Source organism: Protopterus annectens, chromosome 9.part0 (assembly GCF_019279795.1).
Source record: "Protopterus annectens isolate FY-2018-M chromosome 9.part0, PAN1.0, whole genome shotgun sequence".
Classification (NCBI taxonomy): Eukaryota; Metazoa; Chordata; order Ceratodontiformes; family Protopteridae; genus Protopterus; species Protopterus annectens.
This window is the reverse complement of record NC_056743.1, coordinates 24,335,914-24,355,913: the sequence shown is the minus strand read 5'-3', so window position 1 is coordinate 24,355,913 and position 20,000 is coordinate 24,335,914. Positions and strand designations below refer to the sequence as shown.

Sequence of the window (20,000 nt, the reverse complement as noted above, 5' to 3'; positions counted from 1 at the left end):
ATTTGAAAAGGGCACAAATTAAATTGATCCTATCCTCAGTAAGACAATGGTTGACATGCATCAATTTCCTGACATTTTCTGTACCCCAAGTGTTGGGGATCACAGTAACGAGTGACCCTACATCCATTGTCACTGAAAGATAATCAGCACTCAAATCAGAAGTCGCCATATATAATCTTTGTAAGAAGGTCCGAGTATCTTTTAGGACGGTGTCACAAGTGTCCAACAGAGAATGCAAATTCCTTTCAATGTAAATAGAAAGTGGCTCGGTTACCCACCCTTTCACAGACACTATTGGGCGCATTAGTGGCCATGTTAGATTTTTATGCACTTTGGGTAAAGCATAAATGATCGGTATAAGTGGTTGCTGTACCTCAAAATATTTAAACAACTTATTATCGATCATACCCGTCATAAGCAGATCAAAAATAAGGAAGGAAGCCTTCTCGATCATAACATAAACAGCAGTTTTAGAAATACAGACATATGTATATCTCGAATCCGTGCTTATGCAGTGCAGCAATGGGACAGGAAGTGTTTGGCCGGGATGTTTCACGGAAGTGAAGGTAAGTGAGTGTATGTGAGTGTTATTGTAAGTTGTGCATGTGGGTTAAGGTAGGGAGGTTGTGTTTTCATATGTGTGATGTGTGTGTGTGTGTGTGTGTGTGTATACGAGGGAGTGTGGAATGTCTGCGTGTGAGTAATGCATTGCTTGACTGTTAGTGCTATCTCGGAGTTGGTATATATAAGTAGGGGGGTGTGGGTAGATATAGTGTAGGATTGTGTAGTTTGTGTGTTGTGGGTTGAATGGTGTGTGTGTTGTGTGGTGTATGGTTTGTGAATGTTCGAGATTTTAGTTTTTCATATTTCGGAATTGTGGTCTGTTTGACTTTATAGTTTCAAGACACTGAAGTTCGAGCTTTCAGTATTTCGAGATTATAAAGGGGAACTATATATATATATATATATATATATATATATATATACACACACACACACAATTATACACTATATATATATATATATATATATATATATATATATATATATACACACACACACACACACACACACACACACACACACACACACACACACACGCACGCACACATATGTCTATATATGGATTCTTGTTTGTTGTTTCTGGATGTGGACTTACAGTGTCTTTTTTGGTCATTACCCTTTCCACTGATTCTAACAGGAATGCACTTTATTCATCTGCTTTTACTGTATTTGTGTTTCTTCCTACTTTATTGCATTTATTCTGCTGCATTTATTGCTGCTTGTTAGTAACCTGATTAAATTGTAACTGTTATTCTAAGCCTTTCAGTTTAAGCACTTGGGCTTTGGGCCAGTTATTTTACATTAAGAAGATGTGGTCTGTACTTTTGTGGGAGGAGAGGGTAGATTCTACCCTTCTGAGCCGGGAGTTTCTGGTTAAAGGCTTATTTTGCCTGCTTATTTTGAACTGTTTCTTTCTGAAATTGGCACGCCTTGTTTTCTCTAGCATAGACTAAATTCAGACCTGCTGAATCTAGCTTTGTCTGTATAACCTGAGCACTAATCCAGACCATATTTTTTGTAGAAGGTTCCCCTGCACCCTAGTGGCAGGAGTGTGCAGTTAGAACTTGTCTGATCAAAGACTGCTGGAACGGGGCTCAGTTTTTACCTTTTATTGGTTAATTGGTTAATTTGTTTAAATCAGTTTGCTCATTTGATACTGTTATATTAAAAAAAAAAAAAGATACACTTTATGCATTGCCGTTTAGCTAGGGTTAAAATATTCTCGGCACCATAAAGTCTGCTCTTCAAAATTTCCCTTAGAAATAGCCAGTTTTTTAGTTTTAGCACTCAAATCTGTTTCTTTCAACTCAGCACTTGCTCAGAAGTCATTGTAAGCACTAAATAACCTACAAATTACTACAGCACTCAACTTTCCTCACTTGTCTAGAGGAAAACAATTTTTAGTACTTAATAAATAAGCACCTATCCAGGCATGTCTAAGGGTCAGCTGCCAGTGTTTTCTCCTGTCTACCTGATGAATCTGGGCATCTTGGGGCAATGCAGCAATTGCCTCATGTACACAGACAACCCTCTCCTCCTACCACCCAACACTATAACCTGTGAGAGATGCACTTATATAGCCAAACTGGAAGCAAAGCTCTCTTCACCCAAGAATGGACTTGACAGTCAAGACGAGAAGGTAAACACTTGCACCACACCACTCTCACCCCATAGTCCCTCAAAACCTACACCACCAAAACACACACATAGCAACGCAAAACACACACCTACATTCGTGGAGGCTCTCAATAAAAATCTGCTCAAGCAACAGAGACTTCCAAAGCAGAAACACAAGCAACCTCCACCCCCCCAACACAACCCAAATGACACATAGCCCACAAACTCAGTGTGCCACTCAACCACAGCCCATAAGGCAAAACAACGTACCCAACACTCTAGCCATAGGTGACACAAGGCACACGGATGTTCCACTCACCAGACTTAACAAGGAGAAAGTTACAGTCAGCTGCCTGTCGGGTGCCAGGATCTGCCACATAACGCATGCACACAGGTCACTCCACAACAAGTACAAATATGACTCTGTCATTGTCCATGTTGGTGTGAATGACCTGAGACATACCTTCCTGGACTACATGAAAAGAGACATGGAGGAGCTCTCCGATCTTGTAGTCCAGGCAGGTATGACCCTAGCCCTGAGTAGCATCCTGCCATCACCCAGAATGATACCACAGTACAAGGACAAAATGATTGACTTCAACAATTGGCTAAGCTTCAGGTGTCATTCTGAGGAGATCCAGTATCTGTCTGCCTGGCATGACATGATCGACAGACCACAATGCTTTGCCACCTGCAGCTGTTGCCCTTGGGATTCCGGATACTGGCTAAGGCTCTTGCCACCCCTATACTGCCTTTTTTAGGCAAGGTTCAAATGACAAATTCACCACCATAAGAGGTACAAGCAAGCAAAATCTGAAGGCAATGCTACTCAATGCTAGAAGTTCAAACCTCAAAATGCATTCACTTGAGGCACTCCTTAAAATGGAGAGCACTGACATCTGTGCAGTGACAGAGACCTGGTTCAAGGCTACAGAGAGCACCCCTACATTACCAGGTTATAATTCATACCACACCTTTCGACCACCTAACCTGGACTGAAACACTAAAAGCTCAGGCGTATCCATATTCATTAAGGATATCCACGCCTCCAGGGTAGTTGCTCAGCATAATGCATCCAAGATTATCCAACTGTAACTAACTCTGGGCAAGACCACAATCCATACTGTAACTTGCTACAGATCCCCCACCATGCCCCAGGATTCCCATTCCTCATTTCTTGATACACTGGAAAATATTAGGGTACAACCCAACACCTTAATAATGGGTGATTTCAACTATCCCACCATTAGCTGGGAAAACTACTATTGTACCAGCTATTTAGCTCAAAGTTTTCTGGAATTCATAAATTCCAACGCCTTGAATCAACTTATCCACACCTCCACCAGCGGCAGCAATATCCTAGACCTGGTCATTACCAACATGGGCGACTGGTTTTCCACACCAGCGGTCAATTCCTCGTTGGTCAGATCTGACCATAACCTAATCACCCTAGACATCCACATCCTGCCCCCATCCCCCATTAGGGAAGCCACCGTAAAAAATGTCGCCAAAGCCAACTTCACGCTTCTTAAGACAGAAGTGGCAAACTTCATGACACCCATGCAGACGGACAATAAAGGTACGACTGCTGAATCCTACACAAATGCACTTTAGAAGCACTTACACAAGTGCATGGATCGTGCTATCCCTAACAGAACCAAGATGCTATCCTCCAAAAAAAGAAAGCCAATCTAGTGGTCCCCTGCCATGAACAAACCCTACAACAGAAGAAAGAAACTGTTGTAAAAAAGAGTAAAATTCCATGACTGGAGGAACTCCCTGGTCAGCCTCAGTAAGAAGCTGAGATCCCTCATAAAATCCTCCAAAGCTAGTTATTAAACAAAATCACCACTGATTCTAAAGACAACCACAAAGCATTCTATAGCTATGTCAAGAATCTCAGTGGCAACACTCAGATCTGCTCTGAGTTACAGCACAATGGCACTAAATATACAGAACCAACTGAAATCACCAACATCCTGGTAGATAGGTTCATTGTTAACTTTACATCCCCTCTCACGCCCTAAAGGGCCCATCTCCATACTGGAAGAATGCAAAGTTCCTGTAATCATGGCTGCACAGGTAAAAACCACATTCTCCAAAGCCAAGAACACAGCACCCATGGGACCCGACAAGATCCCAGGCTGCGTTCTACACGAACCATAGAATGAATTGGCACCTCACCTAAGCACCGTGTTCAATCATAGCTGCACCTCAGGTTTTGTGCCCACTGAATGGCGCACAGCAATGGTTTTCCCACTCCACAAAGGGGGAGCCACCACGGACACCAGGAACTACCACCCCATTAGCCTAATGAGCCTGGTCTGCAAGGCCATAGAACATATCATCATGGAACTTATAAACAAAGACATTGGTAATTTACAAACTCTGGACCCCACCCAGTTCATGTTTGTAAAAGTCAGATCATGTCTCATAAACCTGACAGACTTCTTTGAAGCTGTCACAAAAGCTGTTGACGTGTTTAAGGTGGTTCACACAGCCTATCTAGATCTCGCCAAGGCTTTTGACACCATCCCTCATTCTGGAATTATAGATAAACTCACTAAACTAGGTATAAATTCATATGTCACAAGATGGGTTGCCAACTGGCTCACTGACAGAACCCACACTGTGAAAGTAGCAGACTCCAAATCTGACTTCAGACCAGTGACAAGTGGAGTACCACAGGGTTCAGTCCTGGGTCCTCTCCTGTTTGGTATCTACTTTTCTGACGTACAGACTAACACAGAAGGTCTTTGGCTAATGAAGTTCACAGATGACTGCAAACTAGGAGCTATAATCAAAACTCCTAATGATGTGGACATCCTACAAAAGGGTCTCACTGAGACAGATGCCTGGTGTCAAAGCCATGGCCTCAAGCTCAATGCCAAAAAGTGCATTGTCATCCCTTTGGTAAAAACTATGTGCCCATGATGTACCACATAGGTGGTAGTCTACCTATCACCAAAAGTTTGATAAGAGACCTTGGGACACAGGTGGACAGTAGTCTCTCTTTTGATAATCACATCACTACAGTAGTCAGGAAATTCTTCTATGTGGCCACCTCATCACAAAAGGTTTCTCATCCAGGAAAAAAAGAGGTCACTGGTCCCCGCTACCCATCACTCATTAGACCCATTATAGAGTACAACGCCACTTTTGGTATGTACCTCACAAGACATCTACAACAACTGGAAAGGCTGTAGAAATACCTCACAAAGAGGATTACTGGCCTCAAACAGATGCCCTACGCAGACCATCTCAAAATATTCCAGCTTTACTCCGTCGCATATTGCCTACTCAGAGGCGAGCTCTGCCTAATATACAAAGCTATACCAAACACAGAGCTGTTGGACATGCTCCACTTAAAGAAATCCCAATCCCTCTGAGCTACACGCTCTAGGGACTTAAACCTTGTCACCACAATAAATAGAACATGCTGGAGGGATAGATTCCTGTCCCAGAGACTTCCCATACTCTGGAACAAACTACTTATCTATATCAAACAAAGCTCCTCATTAGCACTCTTCATGAACAATCTTGATGATTGGATGGGAAATAAGACATTCACCCCGGGGATCACCTCTGTGGCTCTGCTCGACAGGGGCACAGGAAAATAATTTTCTTGGGTGGCGAAAGCCAGGGTACCTTTTTGGCTAGGCTTATAAAGGCCCTAGGGCCAATAGCCTAGTACCTACCTATGAACCTATGAATGCTTTTACCTCTAACATTCACCATAAAAAAGTACCATAACAATTTCCTTCACTTTGAAAGTCAACATCCCTACTTTATGAAGATAAATGTTGTCCATGGCCAATTTTTACAACTATCCAGAACAGTTAGTGAAGACTCCACCTTCAGAAAGGAATCCCTTTTTCTTAAAAAATTATTCCTGCAAAGAAACTACCCTGGTCATTTATTTGACAAGATCACAGCTGACATTTCAGCAGCCTGCAGCTTTGCTTTCCCACCCATTCTGTTGCATGGATTCAAATCCAAAGAGAATTCTCCTGTTTCTACTAGTGACATGACTTTATCCTTCCCACTTCCTATTAGCAGGCACATATCAGCTGTCTGTGGAATTATTAATAAAAACTGGAATATCGTTACTAGTGATGCTGAATTAACTTCTACATTGGGCAACATCCCCTCTTTCTCCTACAAGAAAAACAGGACTTTATGTCACACTTTTGAAAACAATGGCAGTTCTTTTCTTCTTAAAAACTGCTTTACCACTGACAAACCAAAAGAGATGTTTACTTGTATAAAAATATGTGTGTTGTGCGTATATTCGCACAGGTTCTAACTATGTTTTTAAACACTGTAATGTTGCTGTCTCCTTTCCATGATATTTTAACTGTCATAGTGAGAATGTGGTTTAAGCGGGTCTATATTAGATTCTCGAAAGCCGACAATGTCGAATCTGACATTGTCGACATGAGAATAGCAAAACCGCCGAACATCGAACAAGTAAACGGAAATCTCCGTAAGGGGAAAATTTCCATTTATATCAATGTAGTGCAGTCTCGGAGTTGGTATATTTAAGTAACGGTTTAGTTTTTTTTTTTTGTTTTTATTTTTTTTTTCTGAACATTCGATGTTTTAACAGTTCGATCACTAAAGGTCAACCTTTAGTGATTTGAACTGTTAAATATTCAATGTTCTAATATAGACCCGGTTTACGCAGCTATTTGCAGAAGCTGTGAAAAAATGTTATGTTGGCAAGATGTTTCGTAAACTGTCTAACAGGATCAAAGAACATAATGCTGCGATACACTCACATGACTGTAGCAATGTCTTAGAAAAACACAGCTTAACCTGTATGCATTTCATATGTTTTGACTTTATTAAACTGGAACAAGTTAATTTCTTTTATGGTGATTCCAATTGTTTACTTGAACTGAAAGAACTTAGGTGGCAGCTATTACTTAATGCTAAGGTACCACCTGGTATTAATGAAAATCTTAATTTGAAATGTGCATTACAGTGGATGTCCTGAACTGGGATAACCACTCTTACAGCTCTCTTGATATATTTCTATTGGTTGAACTGTTGTAGTCTAGCTGGATAATTTACCAGTTTCCATGCCTACCATTTACTTTATTTTCTGCCATTCAGTTGCATTGTCTTTTGCTGATAGGTTGCCCACATTCTTACTGTATAAACAAATGTTTGTATATATTTTTTGTACATATTGATATTCATTTATTCTGATGAAGTTCTGTACATAATAAAGGAATGAAAGCACTTAATTCATGACGTATCTGCCTATCAGTAATTTTTTTCTTTGCTGGTTTGGAAATGTTATATTATATAAGTATTTTTTTTCTTAGTGCTTCTTCTTTTTATATATATATATATATATATATATATATATATATATATATATATATATATATAGTGTGTGTGTGTGTGTGTATATATATATATATATATATATATATATATAGAATGTGTGTGTGTGTGTGTTGTGTGTGTGTGTGTGTGTGTGTGTGTGTGTGTGTGTGTGTATATATATATATATATATATATATATATACATATATATAGTGTGTGTGTGTGTGTATATATATATATATAAATAGATATATATATATATAAATATATATATAGTGTGTGTATGTGTGTGTATGTATGTGTGTGTGTGTGTGTGTGTGTGTGTGTGTGTATATATATATATATATATATATATATAGAGAGAGAGAGAGAGAGAGAAATAAAGATAGATAAAAAATATATATATATATATATATATATATATATATATATATATATATATATATATAAAAACTTCAAGACTCATGCAGTTGTGGCTTTAGCGGTTTTGCCCTTCAATGTCAGAACTTCTTCAGAAATAAATAATTGATTAAAAAACAGTACAAATAAATATCTTACAAGTTGCTGTCATTACTGATCAGTTAATGGATGAGAAGGATCCATCAAGTACAGGATAATGAAAAGTGGTGGCCAATGGGGAGATGAGGTAACATTGTAATGGTCAACAGGACTGCAAAAAAGGACCATTGAAAATGAGTGTCCAATGTTAGCGAAGAAAATCATGGCTAGGGGAGGATCCATTTTCATTGGTCCTTTAACACAGCTCCACTGGCTACGTCTTCTAGTTTGCCCAGTGGACCCTCTACCTCCCATTTTTTTGGCAGGCTTTTTTCACACCACCCACTGGTTACATTCGACTAAGTTCACCATTGGTCCCTAGTACCCCATCTCTACACTCATGGGCACTATCCCTACTGGTCTTTGCACTTAATGCTTGATTGTTGGCTGCTTACATTCTAGTATGTTTAGTTATTGGTTACTATTACCACTGGGTCTTATACTTAACAAAGCTTTGCTATAGGACACTTCACAAAGCTTAGGTATTGGCTGCTTAGGTTTAACCTTGTTTGGCTATTGGCTATTTTGTTATTACCTTTAGTCAAGTTTACAATGTAGCTTATACTATTTAATTAGTACATACAGATATATTAATATATACATACACACACACACACATATATATATATATATATATATATATATATATATATATATATATATATATATATATTGGTCTACTTCTATATCCCAAAAAGCCACAATACTGAAGACCTGAAGATCAAGATGAGAAGGACGTAACTCAAAATCATGAATCACGTAATTATTCCCAGGGGAAGTGAATACTTACTCAAAACAACAGTAAATCACAGCACACCAGCTAACACCCACCTAGATGGGGACTACACCCACACTATATATACCAACTCTGGGATTGCACTACAGTGGTGAAAGGGCATAATTCTCCCTGCTGAACAAGTGTTTACTTGCCATGGGAATACTTACGTGATTCGTGATTTTGGGTTTTGTCCTTCTTGTCTCGATCTTCTGTATTGTGACTTTTTGGGATATTGAAGTAGACCCATATACACAGACTATAGGCACTTATCCAGTCCACAGCTGAGTATAATTCCCTGTTTGGCATGTACCATACTAAGCACCTTAGACCCATATACACAGACTACAGGCACTTATCCAGTCCACAGCTGAGTATAATTCCATTTGGCATGTACCATACTAAGCACCTGCAGCAATTAGAAAGACCTTAGTAGTTTCTAACGAAGAAGATGAAGTGGCTCCAGCATGTGCCTTACACGTACCCAGTCACTATATTCTGTATGGTATATACTTCTGAGGGGAGACTTATGCCTGGTCTACAGGGCAATCCAAGACCTAAACCTAATGAAATTGCTGCATATCCATAAATCAAATGAGACCGGGGTACCCATTCCAGGGACCTAAATATAGCTTGCAACTTAAATAGGACATGCTGCATGGACAGATTTATCTCCCAGTGACTACTGCATCTTTGGAATTGGCTAGCAATTCATGTGAAACATGACATTGTTCAAGAGGAACCTGGATGAGTGGATGGGGTACAGTAAATTCTTACTAGGGATAGAGGCCACAACCCTCATAGACATGGGCAGTGATATAAAAAAACTACAATTCGGACTAAGTTAAGGTTACCAAAAATCACCTTCTAATTGTCATTTATTATTTTTCTGATGTTAGAATCATCCAAACTCATAGGAATCGGGGAAGGCAAAATTCTTATTAGGGTCAGAACCAGCTTTCTATCAACTATCACTTCTAGGAACAAAGCCACTGAGAAGAATATCCCTCCCATTGTTTCTTTGTGCATTGCTTATCCAATCTCTCTTCCCAATCCTTTCTAACCTCCTCTGATTGATTCTTATAGTTATCATGCAGGTTTTGTATGCTCTACTAATTATTTCTTTTTAACAGCAGCTTCTGTCCTAGATTCTACTAAAAGCCCTACTAGTGCTGGTCTTTCACTTAGGATCCCCCTATTTCTTTTTCTTTGCCTATACTCTGATATCAGTACTTGATAGGGAAGGCAATCTCTGTCCTGCAGTCCAAATAAATTATTGGCCTCTTCCCATTCTATTACCTTTCTCTCTCTAATTATTTGCTCCCAATACGTTGGTACTTTTAAAAGTTTTTTCCAATAAATTCCAGCCTCCTCTTGCCTATTGTCTATATCCCTAGTTGAAGTCATCCCTATTGGTACAATCTCCATTCTCCATTCCCGTATTGGCTTAGCTATTAGAATACTTTCTTTTCCATTTATAAATATAAAATGCTGCATGTTTATTGTTATTCTCTTAAGGATCTGTATCCAAAATCGCAGTCTCTCCTTGTTTCTTGAGCTTCCCCCTTGTTTCATCAGCATCCCTTTCCACTTTGAATTAAAGGTTTCTACTTGTGCTATATATAGCAGCCTTAACTGTGTAGCTCTGATATTGCCCTTCAAATCTGGTAATCCCAAACTGTCTTGTTCAAGTGGAAGAATCGGCTTATCTCACTTGATTCTTGCCACGTTCCGCTTCCAGATAAAATCCTACAGCTCTTTATTAATTGCTATTCACAACCTCTCCTCTGGTTGATAAAAATATACCTCACCTGTGTATAAAACTAAAGGGATTAAAAGCATTTTAACTGCTTGTATCTTGTTATCCATATCCATATAACAGAACTTCCAATTTCTCAGTTTTTGTAGTATATTTTGGTTAGTCTCTTGCCACATATCCTTAGCTTCCACTCCAGAATCTTTTTTAATCCATAGCCCTAAGTACTTCATTTGTCATGTCCCCTCTTCAGGTGCGGGTACATAATTTACAGCTATTGCCTTTGTTTTAGCTTTATTCATTTCATATCATAAAGATATGAAACTGCTTCAAAATGTTCCACAACACTGAAATGTCCTTTTCTGGTTTTATCAGGTATAACATAATAATATCTGCAAATAGAGCCAGCTTTTCTTGACTGCCATATAACCTTGAATTTCTGAGTCTATTTTCTTTGCCGCTGGTTCTAAATACAGTGCAAATAACAAAGGGGAAAGGGGACACTCCTGCCTGGTTCCTCTGCTCAAAAATAAATTATCAGAGAGGAACCAACCCACTTTAATTTTCACCTCCAATCCCTCATATATCCTCCTTATCAACCTTATAATTTTATCAGGGAATGCAAATGCTTCCATTTCCTGCTCATAAACGCCCAACTTACTCTGTCAAATGGTTTCTCTGCATCAAGACCCACCAACAATAATGGTATTTTTATATATTCTGCTTGCCTCTGGATCATCAATGTTCTATTAATGTTGCCAGATCTTTGCCTCCCCTCCCCAAAATCACATTAATCCATGTCTATCATGTTTGGCATCACCATTTGCCAATCTTTTAGCCATTATAGAGATAAACACTTTATAATCATGGTTTAGGATTGAAATGGGCCTGTATGAAGTTGGATCTGATTTACCCTCTTTAGGTATTACATCCACCACCACTTTCTTCCAAGAAGTCGGTACTTCTCTTCATAAAATGCTGTTAAACAAAACCTTCCATATCTTTATCATTTTTTCCTGCTAGCTTCCAAACTTCCACAGGAATACCATCTATTCCTGGTGAATTTCCTGTTGATTGGTTATACATCACCATTTTCATCTCATCTCCTCCTATGCTATGTATTAGTAACTGAGCCTCATCTTCCTCTAACCTTGGCTTATTTAATTCTCCCATAAATATTTATATGTGTACCTTTTCTTGATCTCCTTATTTCTCTACTTTATACAGACTTTCATAAATTTTTAAAAAATATTTCTAGTACTTTTACAAGACTGAATCCTGTCCTTAAGTTTCCTATTGGCTTTCCCAACATAAAAGGCTGGACAGGAAATATAAGTCACTGCATAAACAACATTCTTTGAGTTACAGTTCCCTCTACATGGACAAGGGAAAGTTCTATCAAATTCCTCAGTAGTAATGTATGTTCTCTCATGTATAAAGTGACACTGTTGGCAATGTCCACATTGTTGTGTCTGATCATCTTAGGGATAATATAAAATGTACTCTGAAACAAATTCTAATTTTTCCTTTTACTAAAAACAATTTGAGGAGGACTCCCCAGTTCAGACTTCAAGTCCATGAAAAACACAAGGTTCCATCTTTCATGTATTATCTTTACAAATTTAAAAATGTCACCACTAAAGATTAAAACAAAAGTACAATTGGATGAAATATCTTCTTAGTATTAGCATATAAAGAATGTGAAGAGGTTTCCATCAGATTCTACCGTTTCCAGAAAAAGGGCAAACTCTAGTTTCCTTCCCTCCAAAACCTCATTCGTAACAGTAAAAAGAAGGGAGTTATAATGTTTTCCACTAAAAAAATGTCATTAAATAATAAGTTGCAGTCAAACCAATATGTATCTACATTAATAAGTCTAGATGGATGCACCATCTGACCTTTACAATATCTCTCTTATGAAAATATGGGTGGCAGCTATCATAATGGAGATAAGAATTAAAAAAGTTGTTTCCTAAAAATATTAGAGATGTAGTTCTTTAACATGCTATTCTTTCCTATAGTTACTATACTATCAAGTTTTATATCATAGGTAAATTTAAAAAAAATAGTTGAACCATCAAAAACCTTTTTAAACTCAAGCCATTGTTCAGATGTAGTTTTCCAGACAATCAAGATGTCACCTAAAAATCTATAATATGCCACCACATATTGAAACTGTTCAGATGTAAATATTCATAATTTCTCCCAGAAGTTCAAAACCATATTAGCATAAATTGAGGCAACAAGCAGCCCCCACAGCCACTCCCAATATTTGATGGAAAAATGTGCCTTCAAAATACATAAAGTTATTATTTAAAACTAGCTCAAGAAAACATTAATTTATCTTAATACGTGAATCAGAAAAATCCTCACATAACTAGAGTAGGAACAAAATTATTAATGCCAGTCTCATGAGGAATTTTATGTCCTGTCAACAGTATGTCTATAGATTCTACTTAGCTTGCTCCATTTACACAATGAACACCGAATGCTACTGTTGACAATCCATCCACAATCTGTCCCACTAGCTTTTTGGCCTGGATGTATCCACAAAGACTGAGAAAGAAAAAGTAAAAATCATGGACATTCAGAAGTCATGTAGCTGAAACACTTGATGTCCTTAAGGTGTCATTCGCATATATCCCATGGTTCTCTATTACAGGATGTTTACGGTATCACACAGTGAAAACTCTAGCTTGGCTAGGTTTTTCTTGGTAGTTTTTACTAATTGGTTTGTCTGTGTGACTTTTTTTACTTTTTGGCTCAGATATTAGTTGGGATATTGGGTCTATATCACTGTATCAAACACTTGAATATTACAGGAAACAGAATAAGCAACTAAAATGCTACAAGAATAAGCTTTTAATTAGGCAAAAAAGTGACGTTCTGTCCCTTGTACTGGCCATGGATATGTTTTGGCCTGCAAAATCTGATGTTTGTACTATTGGGCATTTGAAAAGGTGGCAACCCTAGCTAAATAAGAAAACCTGGTAATAACAATAAACTACTTAGGACACATGCTGAGATATATCATTTCCGCGTGCCGTAAGACGAAAGAAAACTTCACCAACGTGCTAATTATGCAATAACGGCCAAAGCAAACATTTCTGATAGGTTCGCAACCTACCTCTTGAGGAAGTTGGGCGGGATTAATAGGTGTTGATTGCACGTGATATGTAGAACTTGAGCGTCGTAACTAGGAAGTGTACTGTGCTTTCAGTTCATTTAAGTGTGGGAAGTTTGTATGATGTTTAATGCTTATTGATTGTTATTACTAGTGCATTTCTTTATAATATTTTACGTCGGACAATGAGTTGGAACGGAAGGAAACCAGAGGTTAGTACAAAAGACAAAGGCCATTAGTTATGTATATTATTATTATTTTTGCATAGACTCACTAAACCGCAACTGACATGTGAATACGGAAGTGCTAATGAACAGTTCCTCTCTAATTGGCTGTTTTTCGAGTGCATTAAATATATTTGCAGATTGTTACTTAGTTCAGTTGGTTGTGTTTGCTGTTTTTGTGTTTCCATTAATTCCCTATAGAGGAGTACAAAGTCCGTATCTAAAGTAAACTGGACTATATTTTTTCTGACTAAAATCAAAAACGAACAGAGTTGTCATTAATCTTTTTTGGAGAAATAAATACGATTACTCCCTGAGTCAGCTATGTTTAAATGGAAATAGTAAAAAGTTACCGCAGACAAACCAATAAGCAAAAACTACAAGTAAAAGCTAACCAAGCTAGAGATTTCGGAACGTGAGACTTTAAACCTCCATTAATAGAGGTCTATGGGATATATGTAAACGAACCCTTATTAGCACTGTCTTAATACAAACTTCCTTCCTTTAATTAAAAAAAAAAACAGTGCTAAGGCATTGTAAAACTGGGTTGGGTAAGGATCTTTTCAATCAATGTTTTAGAGCAGTACCCCCGTCCGACTGTGCAGAAGTGGGCGTGGCATGTTTGACATGCCGTGCAGTTTTCACAGGGACAGCATGCATACATTGGTACTTGATTTACAGATATTGAAATCAGTTTTTTCTTTGTGACCTTTTTACTCACTATCAGTAAAAAGAAAAATATAGCAAGGCTCGACTTTCCACTGTGTGATTCCTTAAATCTCTTTTATAAGAGGCAACATAGGTTATATGTAAATGTGTAAATGATCCTTTAAGGACATCAGGTGTTTCAGCTAAATGGCAGTTTTGAATGCCAATTACTTTTTTGTTTTTACGTCTATTTATGGACAAATTCAGGCCAATAAGGCCAAACCCCACTAGCTGTGGATGTGCACGTTTCAGCCTTCTTATGGCATCATCAGCACAGCATAAGTGGAATGTTTGGCTAACATTTAGAAACCCAGGGTTGTCATACCCAGCTGATATCCATAACCAAAATTTTTCAGACACAGATCTGAGGAAGTCCAAGTTTTTAGGGACAAAAATCACGGTGATTAAGTTAATGCGTTTTATTATTTTACTGCACTGTTTATAATAAAGTTTGAGCACTGTTACAAAAGTTTTAGTGCAGCTGTTTTTTAGCACCTTCCCAGTGCTGAATTTACTCATTTGCTGTCCAGCACTGTTCCTGAGGTTTGTTTTATTAAGTTTAAGGAATCACACAGTGGAAAGTCTAACCTTGCTAGGTTTTTCTTTAGATATTGAAATCAACTCTGTACGTGTGTTTTGTGAATGTTCCTGAGACAGAGAGACCCTGGAGCTAAATGAATTAAGTGCTGCAGTTCTGCCAAAAGAGAAAAATTTTGACTGTAACTTTATTTCTGTAGTAAGTCAGTTTACACTTATCCCTAACCCGAGCCCTGTCTTTCATAGGTACAAAATACCAAGAGAATCCTTCGGCAGCAGAACAAGGTGCCTCTGTCGAGTAGAGTCACTGGAGTGATCCTCTGGGTGAATTTTCTATTTCCCATCCACTCATCAAGATTTCTGTAGAAGAGTGCCAGTGAGGTGCTCTGTTTGACATGTATAGGAAGCTTATTCCATAGCATGGGCAGTCTCTGGGTTATGAACCTGTCCCTCCAGCATATTCTGTTGATTTTTGTAAAGAGGTTGAGGTCTCTGAAGCATGTGGTGTGGAGGGATTGGGATTTCTTTAGATGTAGCATTTCTAACATTGCTGGGTCAGACATGGCTTTGCAAGTCAAGCAGAAATCATCTCCAAGTAGGTGATATGAGACCGAGAATAGTTGGAGTTTTTTGAGTCTGTACATATAGGACAAGTGTTTAAGGCCTATGATCCTCTTTGTGAAGTACTTTTGCGGCCTCTCCAGTTGTTGCAGGTGTCTAGTGAGGTACATGCCAAATGGGTCATTGTACTCAATGACTGGCCTAATGAGGGAAGAGTAGAAGGAGACAATGACCTCTTTCTTCCTGGATGCAAAACCCTTAGTAATGAGATGTGCTACATAGGACATTCTGACCACAGTGGCAGTGTGGTGATCAAACTGTGTTCCCAAATCTCTTATAACGCTTTCTTTGTTTAGTGGACTACCATCGATGTGGTAGTTCATGGAAACTGTTTTTTTCCCAAAGGGGATGACGACACATTTTCTGGCATTGAGCTTAAGGCCATGGTTATGACACCAGTCGTTGGTCTCACTGAAGCCTTTCTGCAGGATGCCAACATAATTTGGGGAGTTAATAATGGCTCCCAACTTGCAATCGTCTGTGAACTTTGTCAGCCAGAGCCCCTTTGTGTTGGCCTGGAGTTCTGAGAAGAAGATACCAAACAGGAGAGGACCCAGGACCGATCCCTGTGGGACTCCACTCGTGACTGGCCGGCGGTCTGACTTGGAGTCAGCTATTTTCACACTGTGGGATCTATGAGCCGGTTTGAAACCCACCTAGTGATATAGGGGTTGATGCCTAGCTTAGTGAGTTTTTCTATGATTCCTGAGTGGGGAATTGTATCAAAGGCCTTGGCCAGATCAAGGTAGGCTGTATAAACCACCTTGCCTTCATCCACAGCTCTGGTGACTGACTCAAACAAGTCGACCAAGTTTAGCAGCCATGATATACCCTTCACAAAACCAAACTGGGTGGGATCCAGAATTTGGAGATTTCCTATATCCTTGTTTATTAGTGCCATGATGATGCGTTCCATAGCCTTGCATATCAGACTTGTCAGGCTAATGGGGAGATACTTCCCAGGGTCTGTAGTCATTCATCCTTTGTGGAGAGGGATGACTATAACAGTGCGCCATTCAGTAGGGGCAAAGCCTGAGGTGAGGCTGTGATTGAACAGGGCACACAGGTGAGGTGCCAGTTCACTCTGTAATTCATGTAGAACACAGCCAGGGATATTGTCGGGTCCCAAAGAAGCTGTATTCTTGGCCTTAGACAGTGCAGTTTTAATCTGTGCAGCAGTAATACTGGGTGTTTGGCAATGTACTGGTATTGTGATTGATCTTTGTGGGGGGAGAGAGGGGTAAAGTTGGCACTGAATCTGTCTACTAGTATATTGGCAATTATATATGCATGTGTGTGTGTGTCTGTATACGTGTGTGTGTGTCTGTATACGTGTGTGTGTGTCTGTATACGTGTGTGTGTGTCTGTATACGTGTGTGTGTGTCTGTATACGTGTGTGTGTGTCTGTATACGTGTGTGTGTCTGTATACGTGTGTGTGTCTGTATGTGTGTGTGTGTCTGTATGTGTGTGTGTGTCTGTATGTGTGTGTGTCTGTATGTGTGTGTGTCTGTATATGTGTGTGTGTCTGTATATGTGTGTGTGTCTGTATATGTGTGTGTGTCTGTATGTGTGTGTGTGTCTGTATACGTGTGTGTGTGTCTGTATACATGTGTGTATGTGTGTGTATATGTGTCTGGATATATGTGTGTGTATATGTGTCTGGATATATGTGTGTGTATATGTGTCTGGATATATGTGTGTGTATATGTGTCTGGATACATGTGTGTATGTGTGTGTATATGTGTCTGGATACATGTGTGTATGTGTGTGTATATGTGTCTGGATACATGTGTGTATGTGTGTCTGGATACGTGTGTGTGTGTATGTGTGTGTATGTGTCTGGATACGTGTGTGTGTCTGTATATGCATGTGTCTGTGTGTGTGTGTGTGTGTGTGTGTGTGTATATATATATATATATATATATATATATATATATATATATATATATATATATATATATATATATATTTTATTTATTGAGATATATATGTGTATATATGGATTCACTTCAGAAGCTCGAATTTACAAAATCTCGAACTGCAAATAACCGAAACCAAAAGATCAAGTTTCGTAAACTCGAACTTCTGAAGCAAAACCAAAAAAAAAAAAAAAAAGACAAACTTTGCTTTTGCAGGGGTTTGCCCCTGCACCCCATGTGGGGGCTGTGCCCACACCCCCTACTTAAATATACCAACTCCAAGATCGCGCTACAGTGGGGAAATGGAAAACCTCCCGTTATTGCGCTGTATGCGGAAGCGCAAGACAGGAGATTTCTCATTTCCTGTCAACACCGCAAAAGAAATAAAACATTACGTACACACAGAGCGTACAAGAAGCCTTGCCTCTGTGTGCACGTAATGTATTAAGGTAAGTAAACTCTTATTTTTAAACACTACACATATTCGATTTACTGAAATCTCGATCATATGGTCTCGACCATATGAAATTGAATTTTAGAGTCGATTATGTGAAGTGTTCCCATACATATATATATATATATATATATATATATATATATATATATAAAATGTGTGTGTGTGTGTGTGTGTGTGTGTATATATATATATATATATATATATATATATATATATATATATATATATGTATATATGTATGTATGTATATGTATATATATATATATATATATATATAGAAACCCCAAAAACGAATCCAGCACAAAACAGGAGACACAAGCAGCATGTAGCTTCAATTTAAGCCTTTATTGTGAAATGCACAATCCCCAAACCGGTTTCGCTACTAAGAGCGTCATCAGTGAGTGCAGAATAACGTACTATCACGTATATTTATATGGAGGCCAATGCCCCGCCTCCTAAAAATGTTCCACAGCTTACCAACAATATGGCAATCACATACTTATAATAAAACATGATGTTAGAACATTAATTGTCCTACACTATTACAGTATCCTACACTATTAAAAAGTATGTGTATATATATATATATATATATATATATATATATATATATATATACACATATATATATATATAAACCTATCTAAACCATTAATCCAAATACTAATAATGTGGCTAAAACTAATACACACCATATTTATACAAAAACAAAACCCTGACCACTCAGATATCCAACAGCAATTACATTATGTTTACTCAACAGCATATTGCCATATATATGTATATATATATATATATATATATATATATATATATATATATATATATATATATATATATATATATATATATATATATATATATACTATTATATGGCTAAATAAATAGTCCCCCATTCACCAATGATCATTAAGACCCGGTTTAAATAATGCTCCAAGATTTACAATCCACCTACGTTCCATGTTAGTTAGCAACTGATGTCGCAGGGCTTCACTGACATTGCTTGTTTTTAACGTATCAATCCCCACAAAAATAAAATGGGAAGCTGCATGTTGTATAGTATGCTTGTATAAAGCACTCCGTACTCGTTTGCATTTAATGTCACTAATGTGAAGTGCAATTCTTTGTTTAAAACTGCAGGACGTTTGTCCTACATAGAATGCACCACATTTGCAAACTGCCATATAAATAACCCAGGAACTACTACATTTGATAGGATGTCTGATATCATAAACTTTGCTGGCATTAACCGATGTAAAAGAAGAAGTTTTAGACACTAGTTTACAATACCTGCAGTTACCACAAAAAGTACATCCTGGACGCCCTATTAACATCTGCATATGACTAGGAGCTTCATTCTTAAACCCTGAAAAACATTGTCCCAGGGTCTTACCCCGTCTATAGCCAAAATTGCATTTTTCAGGTATAATATTTGAAAAAAAGGGGTCACTGGTAAAGATGTGCCAATACTTGGAAATTATCTCCTTCATCTTAAAGGTATTGCTCCCATAACTTGTGATAAATCTAACTGCAGGTCTGGCATTCATAGTGTCTCCATCTTTGGATTCTAACATCATAGTTCTATTTAACTCTCTACTTTTTAAGTATGCTTTATTTAACTTTGATTCATGATATCCACGGTCCAGGAATCTCTGTTTTAAGACTGCTGCTTGACATTCATATTCATGATCAGACGAACAAATTCGTCTGATACGTTGGAATTCGTCTGATACGTTGGAATTGGGCTGTAGGTATATTATTATTAAAAGGTTTTTTGGAGGGGGAAATTTTTTTGGCCCAAA

The 20,000-nt window shown here is 38.1% G+C and overlaps 1 protein-coding gene across 1 annotated transcript in view; it reads left to right on the top strand.

Moving 5' to 3' along the window:
* The first annotated feature begins 13,816 nt into the window (after positions 1-13,816).
* Positions 13,817-20,000, top strand: part of ZDHHC13 (zinc finger DHHC-type palmitoyltransferase 13) — a 3,021,844-nt gene continuing 3,015,660 nt past the window's right edge. Inside the window, exon 1 of the mRNA XM_044082531.1 lies at positions 13,817-13,943. Within this exon, the coding sequence (XP_043938466.1) occupies positions 13,917-13,943 (27 nt within the window). The 5' untranslated portion in view covers positions 13,817-13,916. The remainder of the gene's footprint in view (positions 13,944-20,000) is intronic.